The sequence below is a fragment of the Carcharhinus amblyrhynchos genome, chromosome 28, assembly GCF_965287045.1.
Source record: "Carcharhinus amblyrhynchos chromosome 28, sCarAmb.v2.hapA, whole genome shotgun sequence".
NCBI classification, from domain to species: domain Eukaryota; kingdom Metazoa; phylum Chordata; class Chondrichthyes; order Carcharhiniformes; family Carcharhinidae; genus Carcharhinus; species Carcharhinus amblyrhynchos.
The window spans coordinates 20187563-20209949 of NC_137351.1; the positions used below are offsets into that span (position 1 = coordinate 20187563).

General features: G+C 38.7%; 1 protein-coding gene across 1 annotated transcript in view; it reads left to right on the forward strand.

Annotated features, from left to right (window-relative positions):
- adam10a (ADAM metallopeptidase domain 10a) overlaps window positions 1-19397 on the forward strand; it is a 130139-nt gene extending 110742 nt beyond the window's left edge. Inside the window, exons 8-16 of the mRNA XM_080213955.1 lie at window positions 805-988; window positions 3325-3488; window positions 7123-7306; window positions 7633-7783; window positions 9438-9621; window positions 10550-10652; window positions 12703-12923; window positions 15334-15460; window positions 17883-19397. Coding sequence (XP_080070081.1) covers window positions 805-988; window positions 3325-3488; window positions 7123-7306; window positions 7633-7783; window positions 9438-9621; window positions 10550-10652; window positions 12703-12923; window positions 15334-15460; window positions 17883-17983 — 1419 coding nt within the window. The 3' untranslated portion in view covers window positions 17984-19397. The remainder of the gene's footprint in view (window positions 1-804; window positions 989-3324; window positions 3489-7122; window positions 7307-7632; window positions 7784-9437; window positions 9622-10549; window positions 10653-12702; window positions 12924-15333; window positions 15461-17882) is intronic.
- The last annotated feature ends 2990 nt before the right edge of the window (window positions 19398-22387 follow it).

Genomic DNA, 22387 nt, shown 5'->3' on the forward strand with positions numbered 1-22387 from the left:
TGCCAGGATTAAGGATGTTGTGGAATGGCTGCAGGATATTCTAGTGTGGAAGGGTGAACAGCCAACTAGTTTCTCTTTGGGTTTTTTGGCTGTGCAGACATGATGAACTAGCCACTTTCTGCACTAACTTTTCTATGTTTCTATGGTTAAGTCTGGCAAAGGATGTGGCTATTTATCTGCCTGAACATGCTCAATTTCTTTTGTGCTCCTTAATGCCACCCACAAAAATGCCAGTGGGTATCTGTTTGCTGGCATCTAGTTTCAGCTTACAGTCTAGCTTCAGCACTGCCTGCCTCTTCCTTCTGCCTTGTGACTCTGACACAACATTCTTCACTGCATGCTAAATTATTTAGAATCTCTTGAGCTTGAGCTGTCCTGAGCTAATGCTGGAACTTAAACAAAAAAGACTGTGGTTTGACAACTGATCACTTGCACAACCTTGGAGTGCACCCTCTGCTCCCACCTCAGCCTGTCCACCATTTCAGAGATAAGGGGGAGATATTTATGGGGAGAAATACTTGATGAAACAGTACACCGACATGTGATTAAATGCTTGAAACTGTTGTGGTGAGAGTTAGTCAAAGTCTGGATAGGCACATGCACACTTGAAAGGTTAGAATTAGTAGTCAAGTTGAGAAATAGCTTCAGAAAAATGCAGTGTTATTATATGGTTAATAAGAAATGCTATAAGTGAATAACACATGATTTAATTACCGTGATGATTTAATACGTTATGTACATTTGTCAACAACTTATCCATTCTCCTCCAATGTTTTATCTAACACAAATAACACTGCCTTTCAGATCAACAATACAAATGATGAAAAAGATAGAAGCAACCCATTTAGATTTGCAAACATTGGCGTTGAGAAGTTTCTCGAACTCAATTCGGAACAGAATCATGATGATTATTGCTTAGCCTATGTGTTCACAGACCGTGATTTTGATGATGGTGTCCTGGGACTGGCTTGGGTTGGTGCACCAGCAGGTAAATGTTTGCAGACCTTGCTGTTCCAGTAACCTCAGTTCTTTGAAGTAGATAGCAAAATCAGGCAATGCTTCTGACAATTGTACTGATCAAAGTATGCAACTTAGGAGTTATAGAACGATGTGACAAAAAATGGTAGGCTTTGTTGAAGGAAAATATCATCGTTTCTATTGGTTTTAATTTTTTAAATGGATTTTGCTGTAGTTTTCTCAAATATCTCACTTTTAATTAATTTAAATTAAGTTTTTAATATTGGGTTTTAATGTTGTAAATGTAACATGTCTTACGTTTACATGTTCATTTAAATCAAACATGCAATTTTGGAAACCGTTTCCCATTTCAAGGATAAAATGAACTAAAATTCCAACCGAGATGAAAATAAATTGAGTTTAATATATAAAAGAGCTGCTCTGTGTCAAGTAATTGTAACGATTAGTGATGTATTGGACTTGTACCTCTAACTCACAAAAGCATTATGGGCAGGAAGAGGCCCTCAATATATCTCAGTCATGTATAGGATAATGGAATTATTAAGCCATTCTTTGAAGCTTTATTACATATTGCAAACACAAGAAACTGCCTGCCCTGTGTGAATGAATGGAGGTTGATGCATTTTTGTGATTGAATTGAAAGGCTATAATCAGGCATCTTTAATCACAGCAGGAAACCTGAAGACAATCTTTTAAAAGCTATGTTATAAACTGAAACTCTGTAACCTTTTAAGTTCGTGCTATTTGAATTTCTGATGCTTTATTCATACTGAACCATTGCCATGCCTTTGATGTATTTAATCAGGTTTAATTTGTAAACTGAGTTATGGGATTTCTTTTTTTACTTCCCATGTCCTTTAACAATCACGTAGCAATGCTAAAATGTAAACTTCCTTGTGTGTGCTGCAGTTGCCGCCGACAGGTGAGAATGACGGTTCAAAATTGGTTTAAGGTGAAGTCCCGTTGACCACTGAAGTGACGTACAATTAACTCTAGTTATTCTCTCCCTCCATTACCTCCTTGATCATGTGGGAAATTATGAATCTATATCATAGTGCTCAATGATAAATAAATTTATTCTGATCACGCTAAATTTGGGATGAATAAAAAAAAAATCAATTAACAAAGTTGCTAAAAACAACTTCCATTGCTATCTCTAAGTATGTTGAACCATAGCAATATACGGAACCCCTTACCTCCAGGAAAACAATATTGTGGCTCAATGGTCAGATATTTGGTTTCATCACAGTGAACGACAGTGATGATGCAGGAATAAACACCAGGCCTAAGTGGATGATAGGCTGCTTGAAAGACTGTGTGTGCACTCATTGCACTTAGCCAAATCTCATTAATTCTTTTAATACCAAGTAACTCCAAACGATGGCATTTTTCAAACTTGGCCATGTTCTCCCGCTCACTTTGAAGCCATTCAATTTGTTCCATAATACAAATGCTCCAAAGTTGTGCCAGGAAACAGTAAGTATTGCAGCTGCTTGAATCCCTTGACGTGGCAAAAAATGGGTCTAGCAGCTCATACTTTTCTAAATTAATGTGTCAATAAGAAATAGTGCAGACAGCAAGCAGTGCACACAGGCTAAAAAATATATAAATTTTATTCGTTAATGGCATGGATGTGAATGACTATCCAGGCAAGTGAAATACTGTGCTAGAAACTGTAGCCAATGAAGGCAAAGCTACTGAGACAGTAGAGATTTAAAGGCACTTTGTTTATTTTATAATGGAAATGAAAGCCATTTACTGCTGACGCCACTTTGCAAGTAGAAAACCTTAGTGATTTTTTTAAAGGAAATTGGATATTTCTAGGCCCATGAAAACAGGCTACTATGCATCTGAAAAATATATGGAACATAATATATTAGGCTTTTTAAAATATTATCCCACTGTACAACATATCCTTCCTGATCTGCAGTACCCCCATGTAATACAGAAATTATGTGGGGTTAGTATAATTTGTATTCTAAAATAAAATAAACTGGTTTGAATGAAGGTGGGGAGATGTGATATGTCTGTTAATTTTGAAAGAAAAACTAGCACTCTGTTGAAATAACACATCATCGTTGGGGATTATTGGCTTTGCTGCACTAACGAGAAATGTAACCAGACCCCTAGTCACATTACATTCAGGTTTTATAGAGGGATGGACTCCTCAAAGTGTTCAAAAATCTTTATTGTGCATAATGTTTCTCACTATTTCTTTCACAGGATCACAATCCAACAGTAATATGAAAATGGATAGCTTTTCAGTAGATTCAGATGAAATTGTAAGTCAAAATCTTTGCGATGCTTCTCAGTACTAATCCATTTGTACTCTATTTCTTGACATAGGAAGCTCTGGGGGGATATGTGAAAAAAGCAAACTTTATTCTGATGGCAAGAAGAAGTCACTAAATACTGGAATCATCACCGTTCAAAACTATGGCTCTCATGTCCCTCCAAAAGTCTCTCACATTACGTTTGCTCATGAAGTAGGCCACAACTTTGGTTCTCCAGTAAGTATCAAACCAATATAGCCCACAATAATTAAAAATTAGTTCCTCATCATTTTTGTTAAAATATCAGTGAGTCAGTAATTAAATTGGCAGTGGATCTCCCAAGGTATTTGATCTATTAAATTGGAATTTAAACTTTTAAAGTGACTGGAAGGTTATACAAGTTATACACTGTTATATCATGAGTAAGGGAGTATGTACATTTTGATCCTTTTATTATTGAAGAAAGCTGTATACTCCTAAAGTGCAGCTTTCTTTAACCTGGACTGTTTGTTTGTCAGCATAACATCAAATAAAACCTAACCAGAAATCTGATCCAGAAGTACAATAATCTGGAAATACTCTGCAGGTCAGAGAGCATCTGGATGGAGGGAGGTGAAGTTTGTATTTCAAGGTGATGACTTTTCATCAAAATCCTAACACAATATCTGCAGTGTTTACTTATTCCGAAAATGTGATTCACCTCAACTGTTCAATGCGGGAAAGCATTGTGGACTTTGCTTACTCTGTGGTAGCAATTATAGGTAAATCACTGCTGCAGAAGTTTGTTTAAAACAAAGTGCTTTTATGATGCTGCTTGTGGTAACTTGTTTTGCAAACAGGCAATCAGGTGCAGGTGTGACCTGTGCTTTACCGATGTAATGCTTTGGAACTAAGTTGGATGTGTTCAGTGCAAAACTTGCTTGTGTATGTCTTAAGGATATTAAGGACAATAAGTAATTAAGTTTTTGCTTAAATTTGTCAAAAATATCTTGTTTTGCATCTAATAAACTTTCAATAAATTGACCGTATGGATGAAGCATTGTCAAGTAAGAAAATAAGTTTGCGTATTAAGGTAGAAAGCAGTACTTAGTCATAGTACTACCAAAAAATGGCAACCTGAAAGCGTGCTATGATGATGACATGGAAGTTTCTTGTTGCAAAGAGTAAGGGCAGCATGGTGGCACAGTGGTTAGCACTGCTACCTCACAGCGCCAGGAACCCAGGTTTGATTCCTGGCTTGGGTGACTGTCTGTGCGGAGTCAGCATGTTTTCCACTTGTCTGCATGAGTTTCCTCCCACTGTCTGAAAGACGTGCTGATTAGGTGCATTGGCCATGCTGAATTCTCCCTCAGTGTACCCATACAGGTGCCGAAGTGTAGTGACTAGGGGATTTTCACAGTAACTTCACTGTAGTGTTAAAGTAAGCCTACTTGTGACATAAACTTAAGTCGAGACCTGAAAGCTGAGAAATTGAGTCTTCAGAAAAGAAGAATGCTTTGTAGCATTAGAAACATCTATACAAGTTACAAAGGAGAAGCGGTTCACTTACTAAGTAATCTCTTGGATGATGAGTAAAATGGATGCTCCTAATAAATATAACAGAGTGAATGGAAACTCTAGTTGAGATCAGGACAGGTTTATTAGGTAGAAGTGAGTAAGGGGTTGTGGTTTTTTTTATAGCAAGTTTTAATTTTGCCAATATTAACAGTAGATTGTATGTTAACAGAAGATTATGGAGTGAATGTGGCAGAAACATCAGAATTATTTATTTAGTATGCGTTCCAAACTATTTTCACATGTATTGAAAAGTTTTAGCACAACCAAAAATGAGAAATTAGTGGAAAGAAGGATCCTTTTTCACAGAACTGCTGTTGCAACTGACAGGACAAACTTCCGTTTATGTTTGTAAAGCTGTCATTCCATCAGAATATCCCAAACCACTCTGCCTTGTTGGTGTGCAGTGTTGGTTATTTTGTATGCAAATATTGAAGCCAATTTGCTTCCAGCAATTAGTTAATTGACAGTAAGTCTAATTTGATGGTTGAGAGATGAATGTCAGCCAAGAAGGACATTGCAAGAGCATCCCCTCTCCAGAAAATTAGAAAGTGAAAGACGGCATTCGCTGAGGATTATCCTGGAGTGTCAGCCAGGATTACGCTCAAATACTAAAATTCAGCTTGACCCTACAATCACTTTGGCTTAGCTTTGTCATCCAGAATTCTCTGTGGGAGAATAGTTGATGGGAATTGGTTAGTTTTGGAGAAGCTCAATTGCCCAAAGAAATAATCTTTGGTGGAGATACAGCTGGCTGGATGGAAGAACTTGAGGAGAAATCTGTGGATGTCTTGGAGTTTGAAGGCACAAAGTACATGCCTATTGTTCACTGCATAGCATATTATTGGTGGCAAATTAGCCAAAAAGAATGCATTTGGCCATAGACAGATGTTGCAGTGTGGTAAAATGGGAGTGCATGTTTATTGACAATACAGGTCTTCCCATTATTGAGAGTTTAGGAGAAACTTGTACCCATTGTCTTCAGGCTGCAATTTGAAATACTAATACTTTGACCCTTTGGAATATGAGTGGGTGGACAATTCAGAATTATCACTAGAAGTCATGTTAATAGGAAAATGATGGAAAAATATGATGCCTTAAGATTGGAGAAGTACAGATCCTCTTTTCTAACCTTCATGCAACACACCCAACTCAATCTTTTGAATTTGTCAGCTAATGCATGAACTGAAGATGCAAGTTCAAAGATGAGTTTTTGCACAGTAAACACAGATTAATGCAGGATGTGATCCTGGAATCTTCTCAACTCGAAGTACACCCCCAGCACTGAGCAGTCTCCCTTTATTTGACCTTTAGTTAAAAAGGGTGAACTTCTGCGAAGAAAGTGGCCCAAATCTTCCAGTTTCCAGATCATTGGAGAGTGCATGGATGTATGACTGACTATATGCATCAGGTATGCACATGCACACGCACACAGAGAGACACGCACAGGGGCACACGCACGCACACGTGCAGAATTGCCCAGGAGCTTTAAACTTCTGAAAGGCTGATTCCATGATGCCTGAACTTCTGCGTGAATGTCTCTAATTGTGAGCTAGAGTTGGAGATTTGGACAGATACACAACTAATCTTGATAGTTACCCAGGAAATGTTAGATGATTTAACGCCTGGCCTAACAGCTGGGTAACATCAGAACTGGTTGCCAAACCCTACACCCATCCCCTCATTTATTAAAAAACTGATTCTTTAGAAGATCCCAACCAGAATGTGGTCCTATCCACTCTTTTCCCCCAGTTCTACTCCAGTTACTGGTATTAGCCAGGTAACATTGCATTGCCCGTATTTGTACCAGCCAAGATTGGAAAAATGGGCTGTCACATTGTATTAGGGAAGTCTTCGTAAACAGTGGCAAACGCCAGAAGGAATGCTGCTGATTGGAAGATTTGGGCCATTGTTTGAAATAATACAGGCTGTTAAAGAGCATTGCTGGCCTCTGATCTAGTTCCAACAAGCGGCCTTTGTCAATTACTAAGAAACAACATGAGGAATGGTGTAATAAGATTTTATTTGTTAAAAGTTACACTCCAAAAATGTGAAATGCATTCAAATGTTGAAGTCTAAAAGTAATTGGAGAAATGGCTGACGTGGATATTTATTTCACAAAAAATTGGGTCAGCTTTTGAAGTCCCTTTAGTTTATTGTTTGGTGTTGCATTAGAAATGTTGGTGACTTTTTTGTTGGAACTTGCCCATCTGTTCTATTTATCACAGTGAGCAGGGGTACAAAGACTAACACTCCTGATTATATTACAAGCTGTGAATGAAATTCAGCATGCTATTGTTTCTATTTATCTCCTCAGCATGACTCTGGCTCTGAATGTACCCCAGGAGAATCCAAGTCTGGAGAAGTGAAAGAAAAAGGCAATTATATTATGTATGCACGAGCTACATCTGGCGATAAGCAGAACAACAATAAATTCTCTACCTGTAGCATTAAGAACATCAGCCAGGTTCTTGACAAGAAAAGAAACAACTGTTTTGTTGGTAAGTGTAAAACAGCAACTGAACAGAAATGGTAAATTACTTTTTAATAGTACCATTCTAGATCAGAAATAAAATATTACTCAGCTTCTGTCTGTAAGAAGGTAACTAGTAGTCTGTGGTGTTTTAAATGTTGTATTGAAGTTTTTGGTACTTTTGATTCTTCTCAGCAAATGCAACATTGCTTTTTCCCTTTCCAACACTGTCATGAATTGCCCGTGATTGCTGTTCGGTTCTGGTTCAGTGTTGTAAGTTCAGACGTAGCATCTGAATTGTTTGGAAGCTTCATTGAATCTTGATGCTAACTTTAAAAATCTTTTTATTTGAAGAGTCTGGCAAACCCATTTGTGGCAATGGTTTAGTTGAAGAGGGAGAGCAGTGTGACTGTGGTTACAGTGACCAATGCAAAGATGACTGCTGCTATAGCGCAAATGAGGCGGAAGAGAAGAAATGCAAGCTTAAACCACAGAAACAGTGCAGGTAAGCACAACATTTAAGCTGCTTGCAACATTGTGTTGAATAGTTTTGGCTTTTCCTGTCTCATCTGCATAGAAAGCCAATGCTATATTCAGTGACTCAGTATATGATAGTGGAGTTTACTGACTGAGGCAGCTGCAATGACAACCATATTTTATGATGGGTCTGTATGTGTAGAGATTTTTTTAAAAAACTTGTAATTGGAAGCAGAGGGAAAGAGAAGGAGAATTCAATTGTGATTTAAACTTCAAATTGTCAAGTGCTCAAGTAGGGTACAGCAAGAAACCTCTTGCTGTGACCTATCTTAAGCTGACAGACTTCACTGAGAGCAGCCTAATTATATTGGAAAAAACTGGATTCATTTTTGATCTGACCTGGTCCAGTTCAAATAACTGGTACAAGTTAAATTCTTTTGGGACTTTTAAGTTGCTGCAGTCATTCTAGCTTCTGAAGCTGAACATCCTGGGTTTCAGCTTTTGAAGTCTTAGATGTCCATTTCAATGGTTGTGTGTTTAGAAGGTTTCTCAGAGTTCCATCTAGTTTACCATTATAAAATCTGCTCATCTACGATACTGTGTGCTGAAAATTTCATAGAACTGGGTTATTAATTTGAGTGAAAGATGGAAAGTTAACCTAGAGTGATCTTGGTAAAATGTGTTTTGATGGTCAATTTATCTAATACAAGGAGTGACTTAACAGTCTGTGTTCAGCATAACTGTTATGTCATTGCCACGTGTAACCTTGGTGTTAGTGTTTTCTTGCTACTGGTTATTTCTCAGACAGCCGCAGCTTTCCATGCTTTACTTCGCAACAGCAGCAACTGTGTCTGGCTGCTGTAAGGGGGAGAGCAGATAATATGTTTTCGTGAGAACATATTGCAAACAGAAATTGAAATAATTACCAACTAATACAACCTAGATTTTGTTGAAGGAAATCCTGAATTTACACAGATCAAAGTTTTTGTTGAAAAGTCAAACTTGCAGACATAAATAAATTGAATAATGGCAAGCTGCTGAATGTAGGTGGTCACTTTTCATCATGTACAGTCTTCGCACCCATTCTTTGAGAAAACGAGAAATTCATTTCTTTCTGTTTTGCTTCACTTTAAGTGCTGCAAGGGCGATAATGTTGAGTGCAAAACTTGGAAATTGTCTCCATATTCCTATGGTTAAGTTTTTTAAAAAAAGAATTCCAGTTGCAAATGCCAGCTGATTAATTATGAACTCCTGTCTTGATTCTGTTGTGGTATTTTATCCATCTTCATGCTGGCTTCTGTTTGGAACCACATCAGGATTCCACTTGAGTGACATGATTGAAACCCTAGTTTGGACAGTTGCACCTGTGGAATTGTTGAAATTTAAGTCTCCGGCTTTCCTGTTTGAGCCAATGGTAAAATGGAGGTGCATTGCAATTCCACCATTTCAGTGACTTCAGAAGAACCTTCAACTAATGTAATGTTAAATAATCTACTGTGTAGTGGAATTCACTGGAAGAATGGGAACTAAATGGGCAGTTTTCTCTGTTCCCATCTTAGTGATAAATTAATTATGTGTCTGCCTTCTGTTGGGTAGGTTGAGAGGAGCTTCTGCAATGGCAAAGTAAGCCAGGAAGCAAATATAGTGAAGTTAATTATTCTTTTCTGCTGTCTTTGTTCTAGTCCAAGTCAAGGACCTTGCTGTACCAGAGATTGCAAGTTCAAGCCTGTCGATGAAAAATGCCGCAATGTGTCAGATTGTGCAAAGGAGGGAAAATGTAATGGAGTAACTGCTTTATGTCCAACATCTGATCCCAAAGACAACTTTACCCTTTGTAACAGGGGAACCCAAGTGTGCATCAGAGGAGTAAGTATCCCACATCTGCATATGAATGTAAACCTTCATCTGAATTTATCTGAAATTTGAGCTGTAGCTGTTTTTAGATGATGTTTAGGTATATAGTTGATGGTAGAATTTGATGTGCAAATAATTAGGTATGATTCTTCTTGCGTGAATAGTATAGAATCATAGAATCCCACAGTGCAGAAAGAGGCCATTCAGCCCATCGAGTCTGCACTAATCACAATCCCACCCATGCCCTACTCCCATAACCCCACATATTTACTCTGCTAATCTTCTTATGCTATAGGGTCAATTTAACATGGCCATTCAACTTAACTGGTACATCTTTGGCGTGTGGGAGGAAACCGGAACACCTGGAGGAAACCCACACAGATATGGGGAGAATGTGCAGCCTCCACACAGACAGTGACCGAAGGCCAGAACTGAACTGGGCCCCCGGTGCTGTGAGGCAGCAGTGCTAATCGCTCTGCCACCATGCTATTATTATGCTTTGTTTCTGCATTTTAAATTGTACATATTTTTGGAAACAACTGTACATAAGACATTTCTTGGACATTGAATGGAATGTACAGATGATAGCTCATGATTATTATTATCTGTGAATTGTACCAATGTTGTAATTTCCTGTGAACTAAATTTTGAATGCCCATTCCATGAAATGTTATAAGTAAAATGCTCACTTCATTCTTTTTAGCCTTGAGGTAACTTTATATATTTAAAATACATTTTTCCTGAAATAAGTGATCCATAAATTTCAACACTCAATCTAAATAAAACAGATGATTTGGTTCCGTAGCCCTGTAAAGCCAATTCTTGCCCAAACTTTAAGCAACATGTACAGTGCAAGAATTATTCTCCCTCTGGTTGGATCCATTTGCTTATGTCAGAACTCAATAATATTTAATGCCATCTTCTCTCCCCATCCCCCCAGCAATGCTCGGGATCAATCTGTGAGAAGTACAAGCTTATGGAGTGTACCTGTTCAAGTAAAGAGGATGAAACCGAATTGTGTCATGTTTGCTGTATGGAGAAAAGTAAGTGCTGTGATATTTGAGGCTGTTTGAGCTAATTTTCAGTTAGTGATGGACCAAACTTGGTTCAAGCAGGCACATTACTTTGTTCAGCTGCTGGTTCTGTGAATTTTTCAAAATGGATCATCATTGTCATATGTGCTCTGCCCAAAGGCAGGTCCTTGGCTCACAGCCTTTCCATGTTTGTCTATCCTCCCCCAGTCTATACATTTGCCACAACGTCCTTCCATTTTCAAGTCATCCATCATTGGTATGCCCTTCCTTTCTCTTCCTCTTTTCCTTAAAACTTTTTCTCCAAAACAGCTCTTAAAGTCCTTTTCCTCTAAAGGTGCCCAACCCAGGCAAATTTCTTTGTTCACTCTTCACAGCACTTCACCGTTTGTTCCTTTTTCTGTCCAACTGGTCCCTTCTATTTTTGCCCAAACAAGTAATTCATAGACTGGGGGAGGATAGACAAACATGGAAAGACTGTGAGCCAAGGACCTGCCTTTTGGGCAGAGCACATATTCCTTTTTCTGTCCAACTGGTCCCTTTCATTTTTGCCCAAACCTGTAATTCAGAGCTATTTAGCAAGTTGGCCTCCTCTTTTCAAATATGACTCTTTGTTGTACTTCCATCTGCAGATTTTGTTTCCAAATACTTGAATTCTAGGTCTCCTCTGAACCGATTAATAGTTCTTGGGGATTTTGAGATATGCATCACTTAGGTTTTACCAATGTTCGCTTTCATTCCCAGGTTCGCACCTGTGGTTACTAATCTATCTGCTTGTTTTTATAATCCTCCTCCTGTGTTTGCATCAAGTGCTTTGTCACCTATGAAGGTAACTGATGTTGCCCTTTGCTCCCACCCCCATCTTAAGGCCAAATTCTGTCTTTTCAAATGCTTCTTTTATCATTGCTTCTGTATTAGACATTTATGCAGACCAACAATAAACTACATAATTGTCAAACTCTTCTAACTACACATGGTTCGCCTCACCCCTAGCCACTCTCACTGTTGCTGTTTGTCCTTTGTGCACATTTCTTATCCGTCATCTACCTCTCCAGCCTACACCAATGTCTTTCATCCGTACCACCTTTTTTCCAGTTTTTATCTCATTTATTGTTGCTCTTATCTTGCCCTCTGATTTCTTTGGACCAGAAATATTACTCTTCTAGCTCAATCATTTCGGGTTTTTTATTTAAAATGGATTATAGTATAATTAGAAAAGAAACAGCCTCCCGGCCAAAAGCCAGTGGCTGAAATTACTATATACGCAGTGTAGCTTAAAACCGTACATACCTTAGGATACCATGTTTGAATCCTAATTTGGGCTATGGTTAAGCAGCAGTTAACATCTTCCAACTGACTTCAGTGACTCTAAGGGTGGGAAATAATGTCAGCAAAGGTTCCTGTGTCTGATTTGGAAAGAGTGACTGCTGCTGGGAAACTTGTGTGTGTGTGTGTGTGTGTGTGTGTGTGTGTGTGTGTATGTCAAATGACATTGGGCTCAACTGCGATGCCCTCTATAGTCAGATAGCCTGCCAGCAGTCCCTATGGGCTCTCGCTGGAAGAATGGTGGCTGTGGCTCTCAGCCCCATTAATAGCTGTCTTCAGTGAGAGATAGAGAACACTAATATTTATCTGAGCATTATTAGATTATCTTATATTGTCACAACTTTGCAAATCATGAATCTTAAACACAGATCCTGAACTCTGCCACATAGCTAGAGGGCAGTACTGAGCAACAGCCTTTCTTGTGTGAAGACTTTGAATGCCTTCTGCACTACATCATATGGACAACAGTATGCTGTTCTTACCAGCAGCACTTGTATCCCATGGACAAATAAATATATACTTGCTATATCTTCACTTTTGGTTAGCTACCTCAGTTACTTAAGAGGACTTGATGTATGTTTGTGGGCTACAGCAAAGTATTGCTGGTGGTAATATAGAAAACGCAAAATCAAATAATATTAGCTTAGTTATTTAATGTGCAGTTTGGAACAGAACAGCCAGTTGTGTGCTTTTTGACCTCTAAGGAGGTTTCATTGTTTCAATGTACTTTTTACAGATCGCCCAACAACGTGTGCAAGTACTGGCTCGAAGAGATGGTTTGACTACTTCAATAATACTACCATCACGCTGCAGCCTGGCTCCCCCTGCAATGATTTCAAGGGCTACTGTGATGTCTTTAATAGATGCAGACTTGTTGATGCAGATGGTCCATTGGCTAGGCTAAAGAAAGCAATCTTTAATCCAGAGCTTTATGAAAATATTGCTGAATGGATTGTGGTAAGTTCAAACTGTTCTTGATGCAAATAAACTATAGTTTGAGGCACATGCTGTGGGAATATCTGGACCTGTGTTGCGATTTTTGTTTGAATTTTAGTCCTTCAGTACCATACCATTACACTTTGTCATGTAACGGTATGGAACAAATTTGCATCTACAACCCCTCTATGTGATATGTTCTCGATCTATGTTCTGCTCTTGGTGTGGGAGGCATAATATTAGTGTTGAACAAGAAAGAAACATTGAGTTTTTCTACCATGGAAAGATGGTTTTCTATCTTATTTATGCAATATGAATAGTACAACTGAGGTTATACCAGGGGGATGCTGGTTCAGAGCTCTGAATGGAAAATTTACATCCAAAAGCTCTTCAAGCAAAAAGTGTGATAATATTTGCACATGATAGAGCAAAAACAGTGGAATGAGCTTAAACCCCAGATAATTCACTGAATATCAAGGTAGGGAAAAATAGTAGATTTTTCTTGATGAAGGATCAAAACTGGCCTTCCTCATTTCATCTACCCTTGTGAGGAATCCAGTGCAGGAAATAAATGTTTCGATAATATCGTCAGAATGGTTCTGGCTGAAATCATTGGCTGGTATTGAGACAGGCCTGTGAGAGAGTTTTAAAGGCTGAACTCAAAGTATTATTTTCTAGCCTGGCAGATCCAAAAGCGGTTAAAATAATGTCCAAATGACAATATTTGCGGTTAATTACAATTGGTAAATTTGTCAAAAATCAGAATGTTGTGGATGTGCTGATTTATCTCATATTCATTTCAGAATTTTGACACATCGGATATATTGTGAAAATATTTTGTTTCCACCATCGAGACACAACAGCATTGGCACAGAAGGAGTTTCAAAATTTATTTTTTAATGTGATAAGTAGGCTTACATTAACAATGCAATGAAGTTACTGTGAAAATTCCCCAGTCATCACACCCTGGCACCTGTTCGGGTTCGCTGAGGGAGAATTTAGCATGGCCAATGCACCTAACCAGCACGTCTTTCAGACTTTGGGAGGAAACCAGAGCACCCGGAGAAAACCCACACAGACACAGGGAGAACATACAGGGAATCGAATCCAGGTCCCTGGCACTGAGGCAGCAGTACTAACCACTGTGCTGCCAGGACTATTTAACCCATCAAATTTATGCCAGTTCTCTGTAGAGTAATCCAGTCAGCCCCATTCCCCCGGTCTTTCCCTGTAGCTTTGTAAATTTATTGTTCTCAAGTGCCCAAAATAATGTCCTTTTGAAATCATTGGTCATCTCTGCCTCAACCAACCTCAGAGGCAGTGGGTTCCAGGTCGTTACTGCTTACTGTATGGTCTTGTCGCTCCTTCTGTCCTAAAATGCTCTGGGATTCTTTTATTGGTCCAATGCTGATCCCTTGTGGATTCTCTATTTTAAACATTCCACTGTTAGCAGCCTTGCTTTCAGCTGTCGCAGCACTAAACTCTATAATTCCATCCCTAAACCTTTTGAGCCTCTGGCTTCTGAAACCCTTTGTATAATTGAAGCATGTGGTCATTATCCTAATATGGCCTTCTGTAGCTTAGTGTCAGATTTTGTCAACGTTGCTGTGAAGTTGTGCCTGATTTCACACCCAACCCTTAACTGCTTAAAAATAATTCCATGTAGATAAATTGAGTTACATGTTGTTACACTTATTTCCTGAGTTACTTTTTGTTTCTGTTCAAATTCTGCCTCTGATGAAATATCAGTCCCCAAAATATTGGGTAAGGATTTCCACATTCGCTTGCTGCTTTGCCAGTACATCTGGGCAGGCAATGACAGCAAGCAATTTGGCGATGTGGACTGCTGCGTTCCCAGGTCTGGGATGCCTGTCATGTTTCTGATCTGACGCAGTGGCAGGAACAATGGACACTGGGCCATCTGTTGAGATTGGTAAGGGGGGCATCCAGGTGAAACTGAAAGAGGGTCTGTATAGCAGCATCTCAGCATGGTTGTGTAAAAGCCCCATTCAGTAGGTGAGAGCTGTGGTAAATGTGTTTTATTTCCTGATCGGACACCAACCATCTTTCTTTGCCATTCAGTACTCAGATTGGTGCAACTTATAGAGACCGGCAATCCATCCAGGGTCAGGAGGGTATCTGTGGACCAGGCAAAAGTACTCACCCACCTCACTGCTGTTGGGGCAATACCTGAGGAGAAAGTCTGGCCATATTCTGTGTTGTTGTGTGGTTAAGGAGCATTGGGAAAGAAACCAACAACTGAACACAGGACCATAAGTCCTGATGGTAGTGATCTGGATTTGATGCTTTTATAGATTTATTTCTGTTAGATGATTTTGTCCATTCTTCTGGTGCTTTTTGCACTAAAATGATGTTTTGCTTTGATAAATGACTTCATTCCTGAGAGCAGTTCTGGTGTTGTTTTTTGTAGGCTCATTGGTGGGCTGTACTGCTGATGGGAATTGCACTCATAATGTTGATGGCTGGATTCATTAAAATCTGCAGCGTGCATACTCCAAGCAGTAACCCTAAACTACCACCTCCTAAACCACTTCCAGGTAAGTGACCTGACTGTGTACATTAAAAGATCTTTCATGAAGGGAGTGGTGATTGGGGGGGGGTAGGGAGGGAATAACACTTAGTTTGTTTGGTATGTTTGGCACAGTTAAGAATTGAAAATGACCCGCAGTTGCCATTGTCAGTAGTGGAAGGGAAAACTGTGTGCACCACCCATCACCTATGCCACAATATTTTCTTTTCCCAGATTTTCTTTGTTCTTTTTTGAATAGGGTATAAAACACAGACTGTTTGGCCCTTCCCTTATACCAGGTGACCAGGTAAAATTCAAATGTCAGATGGGATTTGATTCTGTATGGACATTACTGACTTGTAATCCAGTCCTTCAGTTTCTTAACGACTGTTGACCCTTCTGCCTAAACTTCTACTGTATTTCTCCAGAATATAAACTTGATCTTTTTTGTTGTGACATTTTGTGCAACACCATGAAGTGCACTCATTGGAGCAGGTGATGAAAGTTTGATCATATTAATTTTTATTCTTTATTCCATGTTCTTCTCCTTGTCTCTCAGTGCAGTCTGGATCAGATTCTCTGTCTGCTTTCAGTGCTGGTATTTAAATTGCTTGGGAGACCAGTGCTTCTGTGCAAAGGTGGTCTCACTCTGGGAGCTTTTACATTCCTTTTTAAAGAAGGAGCAAACTGAACATTTCGATAAAAGCAAATTACTGAGGGCAAATGAGCTCAACCCAGTCAAAATTGTGTCGTGAACTCAGAGTGCCTTCATAGAATCCCTACAGTGGAAAAGGAGGCCATTTAGTCATTGAGCCTGCGCAGATAAAATTCCCACCCAGGCCCTATCCCTGCAACCACACATAATCCCCTTGACACTAAGGGGCAATCCCACCCACACTCGTTCACCACATCCCCAAGTATTTACCCCACCAACCCCCCCTAACCTACACATCTTGGGACACTAAGGGGCAATTTAGCATGGTCAATCCACTTGAATGAAAATCTAGTCTGCTGCCATTTAGGTAGTCTAGACTTCGCCACCTGATTTGGTTCTTGTTCTGTGCACCCCATTCAGGTTGTAAAAAGATGCTTGTATGGTATTTCCAAACACTGTTTTTATGTTGACATCTCGTATGTTATTCTCAGGTATATTTCATAGAATCATAGAATCCTACAGTGCAGAGGGAGGCCATTCGGCCCATTGAGTCTGCACCAATCACAATCCCACCCAGGCCCCATCCCCATAATCCCATGTATTTACCCTGCTAATCCCTGACAGTTAGGAGCAATTTAGCCAATCCACCTAATCCGTACATCTTTGGAGTGTGGGAAGCACCTGGAGGAATCTCACGCAGACACGGGGAGAACATGAAAGCTCCATGCTGACAGTGAACCAAGGTTGGAATTGAACCCAGATCCTTGGTGCTGTGAGACACCAGTGCTAACCATTCTGCCACTGTGCACTTGATTAACTGTGTCCTATCTGCCTTAGAAATTTCTATCCTGATGTGTTAGCTATATGTAACTTCTTGAAAATGTCCTCCACTGAGAGTTAAGTGAAGTTCTTGCCTTTTGATACTGTTCACTTCGGGTGGTTGTGCACTGTCAGTGTTCCCTCAACCAAAACCAAATAGAATTTAATCTGTACTACACCACATTTAATTAGATTGTTGCCTTACGGTGCAGTTTCTTGCGGCATTTTAATTCTACTCACTCGCAAAGCTTCCCATTTGAAATGTTTTCTACATACTTTCTCTCTAAAACAGGAAGTATTCTTCTCCATAACCTTCATTAGTATAAATGTTTACAGGTAGGACCATTTATTTTTTATTTCTCACGTAATGAAGAAGTTAACAAACCCTTTGCCTCTTATGATTTTTCCCTCATCTGGCCACATAATTTGAAGATGCGGAAGATCTCTGTGTTTTCTGTGAATGATGCTAGACGTCAGTACAAAATGAACACACCAATACTGCTGACAAGCCACAATTATATTAGCTTGCCATTTTCTTCCTTCCATCAGACTGAGCATTTTATTTGTATTCAAAAGAATATGTCAAATGTTGGTCAAATTCTCTCTCCTGCTTTGATTGTAGTTAAACCACTATTAGTTAAATGCTTGGGTTGCCAATACATCTGTATTTCATTTGTCAACTCGCACAGAATAACATGGATCTGAAAATGAAACATACCATTCTGACCTGAACTTTAATGCTCAACTGACTTTATAATCATCTGAATTCTGGGAATTTATCTCTTTTAACCACGGATTGTCCTAATGTGTTTTGTATAGAAGTTGAGGTTCATTATTGTTCTCACTTCTAAGTATGTCCCGGACCTTCTGGCATTCTTTGAACAACTTATTTGCCTGCACTATAGCTTTAGCGTAAATTCCCCACAAGCAATACCACAGAAGGTACAGAATGTATCTGAAATATTCTCTTTTGCAGGCACATTAAAGCGAAGACGACAGCAGCAGCAGCAACAGGCATCGCAGCCGTCACGCCAGAGACCCAGAGAGAACTATCAGATGGGACATATGAGACGCTAAACTGAAGCATTTGCCTTGGATCTTCCTAGTGCCTACAGCAGGAAATTTCGCTCCAAAGAAAACCTGTTCCTGTCATTGTCTCAAATCTGATAGAAAGCTTTTTAGGTTTTAATATTAGAGGGAATTGGAATACTTGTGGTGGATGCAGTCTCTAATTCAAAATGGAGAAAAAAAATCCTCAGTGTCCCTTCTAATCCAGTCTTAATGATGAAATCATGTTTGGATTTTATTAAATCATGTTTGGAAATAACTTTTGTTTTGATGAGGCATCGCAAAGTCACATGAGGTTCTTCTTGCTCTTGGCCATTTTTGATCTTTCTCCTTGCACAAATATGTGACTGTAGGTAATGCTATTACTGCTGCCGATTTCAAGCTTTTATGTATGATAACAGCAATTTAGAAACTTATTTGGCAAATTAACAGATTTTTTTTCCGAACTTCAGCCTGTACTTCTAACTTGTACCCATACATCTTCCTAAATTTGTATGCAAGTAACTTGGTATGAATTTAGCAGTCATACATTCTGCTCTGTTTAAGAAAAAAAAAGCTGTTTAATTGCCATACTCAGGATAATGCAAGTCGCGAAAAATTTAAAAGACCTCTCAATATTTATAGCAGCGGTGAGATGGTAAAAATCATGAAATTTGGCTTTAAATTTAAAATCTTTATTGCCACCATTTCTTCAACTGATGCCAGCAATGGACAGCTGCTGAGGTATGTACAGCTCTAGACTGAATGCTCTGGATTGGAGATGTGATAGTCGTAATGCATCAAGTTTAATAAGTTATGATTGTTTAAGATTTAGTGTAAAATTGGCAATATTTGATTTCATTTTTAGGGAATATAGTCAGCTAGTGTGTTCTGAATTTCGCTGGAAACTGGTGCGGATTTGCCTGAATAACATTTTCAGTTTTTTGCTTTACAACGTGTGGAAAGAATTGTGACAAATCGTTTTTATATTTTGGAAATTTAGGTTTAAGATTTGGGATTATATTTTTTTTAAATGCATACTTCTGTAAATTCTGATAATTACAAGGGCAACCACTGAATAGCAGGTGCTCCACTTTTACAAAGAGCGGTAGCTCTTCAGGGGGAGTTTAGAAATTTCTATTTACTAAGAATTGAAAACTGCTGAACAGCAAATTATAAATTCAAAAAAATAGTGTTTACTTGGACATATTAAAAAAAATTGGATGTCTGGTAGACAAGCAAAAACGCTAAAATAGCATGATCTATTTTCCTCTTTTAAATAGTAAAAACTTGTACAGTAATCAAGAACATTTTTCAAAATACAACTTTTTGTACATGGTTTAGAAGACAATTTTGTATTGGAAACCCAGCGATTAATGTGTGATTCTGCAGAATCCTGAATGATCTTAACAATTGGAAATAAAGGTTTCTTTTTACTTTTGAATCATTTTCTTTTGTTTGACATTGTGCGGCTGAAAGTGGGTTTGTGTTTCAAACAATGAAGGGACTTTTCAAAAAGCGTATTTAAGAAAAATCTAGAGTATTAAACATTTCATATGGTAACATTTTGCTTGTATTATCCTGTGGTAGGACATAGGCAGGACTCGACTGCCTGGTCCTTTTAAGTTTTCAAACCTCCTTCAAGGGATGTGCACTGAACCATACATTTCAAGATTAGTTCTGGTAGGAATGAAGAATCCTCCAAAAGAAGACAAAAAAAAACAATACTACTGTCATATTTTAATGCCCACTGTGTTTTATACAGTACCTTTTTGTTCACTGGGAAAATTTTTACTAAAAGTTGCAAAAAGTATTGTGCAGATATGTAAGTTTTTTTTGAACTACTTGAAATGCATTAATAAAGAATAGACTTGATCGACCAATTGAATGTTCTATTTTCTTGACGTTAACTGTATAGAAGTGTCATTCAAAGGATTTTGGGGCCTTTTGGTGCATTATATGTCGCAGTGTTAGCCCGGATTCAAGATCTTCAAATCCCAGTCAAGAAAAAAGACCACTTTGGCCTTTTTTTAAATTTTTCTTTTAAGGGGTGAGATCTTGCATTTGTTTTTAAATACTGTGCATTTTAATCAGGCCCAAAGTGAGAAACTCGTCAGACTCGGGTTGCTCTTATTCCAGTTTTAATAACTAATTTCTAAAAGGCCTGTATTTAAGTAAGAATTTTTGTCCAAAGGCTAGTGAGACACTTCAGATAAAAATTTATTTGGCTGTTTTGGCATTGTGTAGTCCACGATTGTAGACATTTAGGGTATCTTTATCCTGTCCAAATTTGTATTACTGCATTTGGTAAAATACTTTTTATTAAACAAACCAGCACACGCATTTTTAAATTTGTAATGGGGAGTTCACTAAAATCTGAACACTTTGGGGCATTTTGTGTTATAAGTAAGCAGATATTTTCTTCACCACAGTAACTTCCTGCAGACGTATATGAAAAGCATCCTTCCTGTTAAGTGCCTCGGGAGACTGCCATTGATATTACTGCTGCGTAAGTTACTTTTTTCCCCTTTTGGCCTTTCCTGCTGTTTCTTTTCCTTCGCCTGCCCTACCACCCAACAATTGGTAGCTGGGTGGAAAAGGTGATGCATGCATATATTTTCAGCAGATTTTCCTGCATGTTCCTGCAGATCCTTTTTTATGAAGATCACCATGTTATATTTTACCATACCTTTCTCTGGATCAAGCTTCACAGAGCAGAGAGAAGTATTAGTAACAGTTGTAGGCACCAAGTAAAAGTAATATCTTGAAAACAAAACAATCTGAAACATCATGACACACAATATGATAATTTAGAATAAAGTTCAGAATAACTGTTATCAATACATATTTGCAATTTGGGTGCGTTCTACAACCAGCATTTCACTGACAGACAAATATATGCATGTTAGACAAGTAAGATCAAGGCTTTTTTCTGTTGATGAAATGGAGCAAATGCCATATGCAAATCCACCAAAAGTTTTTATTCCATTTAATTGGTTCTCTGCATGAAACCTGCCACAGGGACAGAATTATGTTAAACGTGGATCGATTTGGAATACAAGATTTGTATCGTCTGGTGGAAATTGGGTTTGGGTAGATGTCTGCCTTTGACCTAATGTTTTCAGTATGAACTACGCATTTAGATGCTATTGTTAATGCAACGAGACATCTGCTGCGCAGAGCTTGTAAAACGCTCAAAACAGGAAAACTGCGTCACCTGCTGCCAAGCACAGCTCTGTCGGAGATGTATCTACTCTTTTTATAGATGCAGAAACTTGCAACGACAGTGAGGCAGAAGAGTAATTTGAGCACACTTCTGTAACCATTCTTACTTTTTAAAATGGACAATATGAAACGCCTGAGGGAAAACGTTTTTCTGACTTTGAAAATACACACCATATTTTGAGCAAACCAAGTCAAAATTATGGGCGAGAAATTTGCCATTATTCTCTCTTTCCTGCAGTCACCTATTTGTGCCCCTTCTCTCCCCCCATCTCCCCACAAGAAAGTGTTAATGTGGCCTTTTGGAAAGTGGCATTTAAGATTTTACCACGTCAACAGAAGTGTAGAAGGAACAGAAATTGAGCAGTTGTGGCTTAGTGTCTCGCGGGTTTTAATTCCATGAAGCAATAAGTCAATATTGAATGACCTTTCTCCCCCCTGCAGAATGTTGGTTATTAATGCCACTGTCGTGGTTTCAGGTCACATTGCATCTGCAAAGCCTTTAAAGCCATTACAATGGTTGAAATGTGATCCCATCAATCTTTGTTGCTATGTGAGAAAGGGAATGAAGCTTAGTGAGGTGCCTGGAGCAAAAACATATTGGATGTAAATTAAGTGCAGTGGAGTTTTTATTGCATGTAGTATTCTTTTTATCAGATACTGTTACAAAAAGAGATGAGTACCTACCAAACGATGGGGTGAGAAATCTTAATATGCCACTTTTTGGGCTGATCATTAAATCTAAATGTGTATTTTTGCAGTCAATGCATATTTGTTTATTGAACCCTTTAATCAAAAGAGAGGCAATGGCCTAGTGGTATTATCGCTGGACTATTAATCCAGAAACTCAGCGAATGTTCTGGGGACCTGGGTTTGAATCCGGCCATGGCAGGTGGTGGAATTTGAATTCAATAAAAAATATCTGGATTAATCTACTGATGACCATGAAACCATTATCAGTTGTTGGAGAAACCCAGCTGGTTCAGGAAGGGAATCTGCCATCCTTACCTGGTCAGGCCTACATGTGTACACAGCAATGTGGTTGACTCTCAACTGCCCTCGGACAACTGGAGATGGGCAATAAATGTTGGCCAGCCAGCAATGCCATGTCCCATGAATAAAATAAAATGATTACTCTGTCCTACATTATATCCATAATAACCAGGCAGGTAACTAAATTCATTGATATTGTACTCCACCTGAATAACTTGT